The sequence below is a fragment of the Galeopterus variegatus genome, unplaced genomic scaffold, assembly GCF_000696425.1.
Source record: "Galeopterus variegatus unplaced genomic scaffold, G_variegatus-3.0.2 Scaffold2297, whole genome shotgun sequence".
NCBI lineage: Eukaryota > Metazoa > Chordata > Mammalia > Dermoptera > Cynocephalidae > Galeopterus > Galeopterus variegatus.
Genome location: NW_007728408.1, coordinates 11,083 through 17,817, shown reverse-complemented (window position 1 = coordinate 17,817; position 6,735 = coordinate 11,083). Strand labels below are relative to the sequence as shown.

At 44.2% G+C, this 6,735-nt stretch overlaps 1 protein-coding gene across 1 annotated transcript in view; it reads right to left on the bottom strand.

Moving 5' to 3' along the window:
• Nucleotides 1–6,733, bottom strand: part of TMEM87B (transmembrane protein 87B) — a 62,433-nt gene extending 55,700 nt beyond the window's left edge. Inside the window, exons 1-3 of the mRNA XM_008581214.1 lie at nucleotides 6,569–6,733; nucleotides 2,656–2,716; nucleotides 1,285–1,343 (exon numbers count right to left, since the gene is read on the bottom strand). Coding sequence (XP_008579436.1) covers nucleotides 1,285–1,343; nucleotides 2,656–2,716; nucleotides 6,569–6,733 — 285 coding nt within the window. The remainder of the gene's footprint in view (nucleotides 1–1,284; nucleotides 1,344–2,655; nucleotides 2,717–6,568) is intronic.
• Nucleotides 6,734–6,735: the final 2 nt, after the last annotated feature.

Below are 6,735 nucleotides of genomic sequence, written 5' to 3'. Positions count from 1 at the left end.
TGAGCGAGGTGCGGGAGCAGCACCAAGGGTTGCAATCCCGTAGCTGGTATCGGTCCGGTGCGGGGGCAACACTGAGGGTTGCGATCCGTTGCCGGACATGGAAAAAGACAAAAAAAAAGACAAAAAAATAAATAAATAAATAAATGGAGCCCCAGAAGGAGAGGACAAAGAGGAAAAGGGTGTCTACCTCCATGATCTGAGATTTTTTTTCCACATGGATATCCATTTGTTCTAGCATCCTTGTCAAAAAGACTATCCTTTCTCTAACAAATTATTTGGCACCTTTGTTGAAAATCAATTGACCTTATAAATATGGTTTGTTTCTGGCCTCTCTAGTGTGTTTAATTATTCTATATATCTGTCCTTATGCCAGAGCCACACTTTACGATTACTATTGCATCATGTTAAGTTTTGAGATCAGATTGGAAAAGCCCTTCAACTTAGTTCTTTTTCAAAATTGTTTTGGCTGTTCTAAGTCACTTGTATGGTCACATACATTTTAGAAATAGCTAGTCAAGGGCCGGCCCGGTGCGCTGCTTGAGAGTGCGGAGGCGCTCCCGCCAAGGGTTTGGATCCCACATACAGACCGGCCGCTCACTGGCTGAGCGAGGTGCGGGAGCAACACCAAGGGTTGCAATCCCGTTGCTGGTCCCGGTCCGGTATGGGCGCGACACTGAGGGTTGCGATCCGTTGCCGGTCACGAAAAAAAAGACAAAAAAAGGAAAAAAAAAAAAAGAAATAGCTAGTCAATTTCTACATAAAATCCTGCTTGGATTTTGATTGGGATTAAATTGAATTTATACATCAATCTGGGGAGAACTGACAGTATGATGTCAGCTATAGATTTTTCATAGATGTCCTTTATCAGGTTGAGGAAGTCTCCTTTTCTTTCTAGTTTTCTGAGAGTTTTTAATCATGAAGGGGTACTGAACTATTTCAAATGCTTTTTCTGTACATGTTGAGATGATCATTTGGTGTATTTCTTTTATTCTGTTAATATTGAGAGATTTTTTAACACTGGCTCCACATGACTGCATCTTGAAAAATCTAGCAAAAGAGGGGTCACCTGGGGAAAGCCAGATGTCTGATCCCTAAAAAAGCATGGACACATATCCAAGGCGTCAGTCCTCAGCTTTGCAGGCACTAAAATCTTGTACTGTGAGAACACAGATACTCAGTTTCACCCTTTCCCTACCTCACCAACGTAGATGTAAAACTAGAATGCCCAATTACTAACTTATAATGAGATGTAAGTATAAACTGGATGTGTAATGACCAACTGACTCTCCTTTCAGCATGCCTCCCTGGAAGCCCAATGGTGATGAGAAGGTTGTTTGGTGAGCCTGGCATCAGAGCAAAGAGGTTCAGGTGGATGTTGCATCCACACCTGCCAGACACATGTCATGGCAGTAATCATGGCTCAAGACCTCTCTCCCAGCAGTATTGTTGGACACTGCCAGCATTTACCTAACTAAACCCTAGTACTGTTATGCTTTTGCCCTTAAATCCTTTGTGCTCTCCCTTCTTTCTTTAGATATAATAACACATCTTGATTACAGTCTACTCTTGGGCTGATCTCAGTCATTATAAAATAATTTCTTAAATCAAATTCTGTGTTTCCACAGCCCACATTACTTTTTTCCCCCATATAACTTTTTGTTAGCACCAGTCTCAGGTTCTTTTAAATCCTATTTGTTTAGACTTTGAGACAGAAATTCATTAAAGCAAACAGATGCCAAGGTGTTTTCCTCACCCATGTGGGACTTCAATCTCCTCTTACCAAGCTCTTGTCACCACTGATGATCTATGATATCTCAGGGCTGTTCTAAACCACTTCTGCTTTACAGCTGTTGGCTGGCCTAACTTCCCTCAGGATGGACCCACAAATGGCAGAATCGCCCTCAACAGGTGATCAGAGCACGGAATAACAGAGAAACGGGGTGTGGTTTTGAATCCTGATGAAGCCAGTTTGCTCTATCCAATGAAAAATTGCTCCTTATCCTGAGACTTTAACTCTGTCAACCAACTCTCCTAGTCAAGTTACTGGAAACGACAAAGAGAAGCAGACCACTGTGAATAAGACCCAATGTAAACCCACTAAAGATATTAAAAACCTTAGTGGTCCTGGTATATCAGTATTCATACAGAAAAGACAGTCCCTACCTAACAAATATTTTCACTTTCATAAGCCCTAAAATGCTAGTGTCTAGCAATTTTTATTTCATACTATCATATCATGTACATTTATAAAAATTCTAGGAGAATAAAGGGTTTCTCACAATCATGAAATTTCATATATTCATAAAAGGAATTTATCTAGTTTTAAAATCTGGGACTCAAAGTCAAACTTCACAGAAACCAAATACTTTTTTGCTGAAACCTACTTTATTAGACTTTAATTGTAATTTTGAAAGAATGATTCATATAATATTTTTTAAAAGAAGATAAGAGAAATCCATTCTTGCAAACAACCAAGTCCTGACTGAAACAGAAGGAAACTTAAAATATCAGAACCACTTAAAAACAAAACATTTGCTTAGTTTATTATATATAATATGCTACATTAGTTTACATTAATGTATTCATTTAGAATATACATTACGTTACATTTGCTTATATTATTGTACTATTATTATATTATTTTATTATACTTACCAGAAAACTTGATATCAGTATTGCTAAACATAGTTTTGCTAAATACCAAAGGTCCTGATTTCTAAAATGAAAAACAAATACAGAAAGATCGTTAAAAAATTTTTCTCTACTAAGAGTAGTTTTATCCTGTAAAATAGAGTACTAATCCTTGCACTTCTCCCTCTGACCAGAGTATTTTTAAAAATGTAAACTGAGGGCCGGCCCGGTGGCGCACTGGAGAGTGTGCCGCTTGGGAGTGCAGCGGCGCTCCCGCCGAGGGTTTGGATCCCATGTGGAGACCGGTTCCCGCTCACTGGCTGAGCGCAGTACGGGGCGCAACACCGAGGGTTGCGATCTCGTTGCCGGTCCCCGGTACGGGCGCGACACATAAAAAAAAAAAATGTAAACTGATCACATCACTCATTTGCTTAAAACCTTGTCTCGTGTCTACTCCCTGCAGTTGATGTGAGGCTCAGTTCTCCTGCCTCTAACAGTCTCAGCCAGGAGCCACTGACACATGAGAGGTAAGGGCTGCTATGACTGCAGGATTAATACTGCTGGGACATGATATGAACTGTCTGTGCAGCACCATTTCTGCATGCTGCTCTCTTGCTATCAACATAAATGCACTTTTGATAAACAATTATCTCCCCCACCTGCCCCAAATTGCTATGGTTTACTACTGCAATTACAACAAACCAAAATTCTTACCACAGCCTATAGGATCTTGCATAATCAAAGCCCACCTACCTCTCCAGCAACTTTTTTCAGTTCTTGAAAAGCATGATACTCCTTTCTGTGCTCAGGATCTTAGGGGTTAATGTGAAAATTTATTTACAAACCCTCCCTCTGACTCCTTCTTCATCTAGTTAGCTCCTTCTTACCTTTCAAGCCCCAGCTCTAAAGTCCATTCTCCTTGGGAATACTTCCCCTGTGGCCCACCCCAGGCCAGGTCCTCCCTTGTACAGTCTCTAGCACCCATTCTTCTTCACAACCCTTACCACAATTAAATCTAAATAATTGATGAGTTTTTTAATGTCTTCCCTCCCCAAGGATAAAAATCCTGTAAGAAGGGACTTTGTTAAATGAATAAGTGATTAGAAATTACAGAAAAACACAGACAGCACAAGTGGTAACCTCTTCCCTCTCCCCAACATAGTTTTAACAACAATAACAATTAAATTCCCAGCCTGGATCCCTCCTCTGAGCTCCAGATCCACATACCCAACTGCCTAAAGGACACATCCACCGGGATGTCCCTCAGACACACCACAATAACTTGCCCTAAACCAGACACACTCCTCTTTGCTCACCAACTCTTCCTACACTGTCCACCTTGGTTGAAGGTGGTACCACCTGCAGTCACCCAAGCCTCCTTCCAGTCTCACTTCCACTGCCCAAGGCATGCCTATTTTATCTCACAAACACTTCCCAAATTTAACTCTTCCTCTTCATCCCTGCCACCACTGCCCTAATTCAGGTCCTCAGCATTTCCTGCCTACACTTGGGCAATAGCTTACCTGCCTCCAGACTTGAGCCTATAATTCATCATCAGATAGGAGCCAGAGTGATTAGCTTTTATGTCTAAAAACCCTTCAATGGCTCTCCCTCATTCACACCCTAAAGTTGCTACTGGGAGAGGCTAGCCAGTTAGCTCAGTTGGTTAGCGCATGGTATTATAACACCAAGGTCAAGGCTTTGGATCCCCATACTGGCCAGCCATACACACACACAAAAGTAGCTACTGGGAGCTTGGGGGGCTAATTCAACCTATAAATGGGGGTTATTTGGCCCACAAGAGGCTCTTTTTAAAGTTTTGAGTTAGTTGACATAAATATGGATTCCAGCTTCCCTTAAAAAAACAAGACGTGGCAATTCTGTGCCTACTCTACCATATGGAGTAAGCTGGACCTGAATCTCAGCTCCCCTCTTCAGGAGGTGCATGCAATCTGTAGTCCACCGCTTTCCCCACTAGCCCCTACAGTTCTGGACCTAGCTCATTTCACTCATTGACATGACTTGCCTCAGCCAGAGCAGGTCCTTGAGTTTGAGACCCCTGGTCTCAGGCTCAAAGCCAAGCTCAGGCTTGGAAGGCTTGCAGTGAACTGAGGCACCTCTTACACCCCTGTCAGAATTTCACTCAGCAGAAACACCATGAACACCCTCCACTGCTGCTGCTCAAGTCCTCTCTTTCTTTCACCAAGGTAACACCAAGTCACCTTTTAAGATCCTGGCAGGCACCCCCTCCAGGAAGCAAGGTTCGATAACCCTTTCAGTGCTCCAGTAATATCCCAAGCATACTACCATGTACATAATTATCTACTCTTGAATCTACTGTCCTTACTGTTGTGTGAGCTTCCTGAGAGAAGGGGCTGTGTCTAAAATTCATATTTGCAACAGCAATGACCAGTCTAGTGCATGGCACAGAGTAGTGCTCAAATTGTTTCCTGCCTTTTACAATCAAAAGAACCATATCTTGATAGATCTTCAGAACAAATTAAAAAAGCCCACTCTCCCCTCCTGTTTGGACAACCTGAAATGAGAATAAATCAGTCCACTCTTTGCAAAAGAAGGCTTTTAGACTTCTACCGGCCTGAATCACACAGGAATAAAGTTAGCCTGACTGAAGATTATGCAGCACCCAAGGGACAAACTTCTCTTCCTCTTGCAAGAAGCAAAGTCATTCTTCCTCCATATCCTCTGGATTCTCACCATCCAAAATATACTTGACAGAGATCTTTACAGTTATGCTCCAGTAGTCTAACCATAAGCATGCAGCTGCTTCATGGTACTGCCATTCAGTATGGTAGGAGCAAGAAACCATGAGCGTGGTTCACTGAGTTTTACTTTTTATTGTTCAGAGAAATTCAGTAATGGAGATGCAGGCTTATAATAACTAGTGCACAAAATAGGTCAGCAACTCAGAAGAATCCTAGAAGAAATGGCTACACTGGGTGTTAAAGATCCAGAAAGATATCTAGGCTGTTCCTCTGACTAGCTTTTGCGTTGTAGGAAGTATTTGTGGCCTCTGGTACTATTTTCTTTTTCTAGTTAAAGAAATAAAAATATAAGTCTCAATTTGAGAATATGGACATCATTTCAATGCATGTGAAAAATATCCATCCCAAACAGAGCTGGATGAGTCATCTGACCGTAGAGAAGCAGGACATAATGCCTCTTTACAGACTTCCTGTCTCTCTTTTGCAAGACTTTTCATAATTCTGCTCCTGCACCGCTCCCACATTATCTCCTCTACTGGATGCCAAGTTCTCTATAAAGGTTGCCCTGGAAAGGAAGCTTCCACTCACTCATGCTTCTAGACTTGTCTTCCAACAACTTAAATCACACGTCCCGCCCCTCCTACACACACACTGTGGAACTATGATAGGAGCTCTAGAGAAATCCAGGAACCCAAGAAGAGGGAAAGAGAGGTCACTATTGCATGTTCCCTCTCCTCATTTACAGAAAAAAGCGGAAGCGGCACATGCTGGAAAGTCCTCATGGGCGTGGCCCCTGTGGCTACATCTGGGCAGCAGGAGGGGTTGAATCCCAAAGATGCCGCTAGGTGTGCCGAGAGATGACGGGCTCGGGTCTGAATACACGAGAACTGGATCCAGCCAGAACACTTCAGCAGAGCGAGGGCCAGGGCTTCGGGAATGGTAATGCATGAGCAGAAGAGCGCTTAGATGGGACAGTGTCCCATGCACAATCTTGACAGCTGTTCCCCGCTGCCCAGGTCGGCTCAGAGGAGGGGACGCTCCCCACGCACCGTCCATAACAGACAAAAGGCTCGGGGAGCGTGTCAGGGGACCGGGGCATGCCTGGCAGGGGCCAGGTGAACAAGCCCGGGGCCCGGCCCGCGGGGTCGAGCAAGCCCCGCGAGGGCCCTGAGAGCCCGACGTGCACTACGCCTCGGTCCCGACACTCTACTTACGTCGTTGACCGTCTCTTCCCAGAGCCCGAGCTCGGGAACGGCGCCCACAGACGCTGGGGCCCAGCACAGGAGACAGAAGGCGACGCGCAGCAGCAGAGCCCCCGCAGGAAGGCCGCGGCGGCAGCAGAGCTGGAGTCCGACCCGGGAGCGGCAGGCGGCCGCCATCA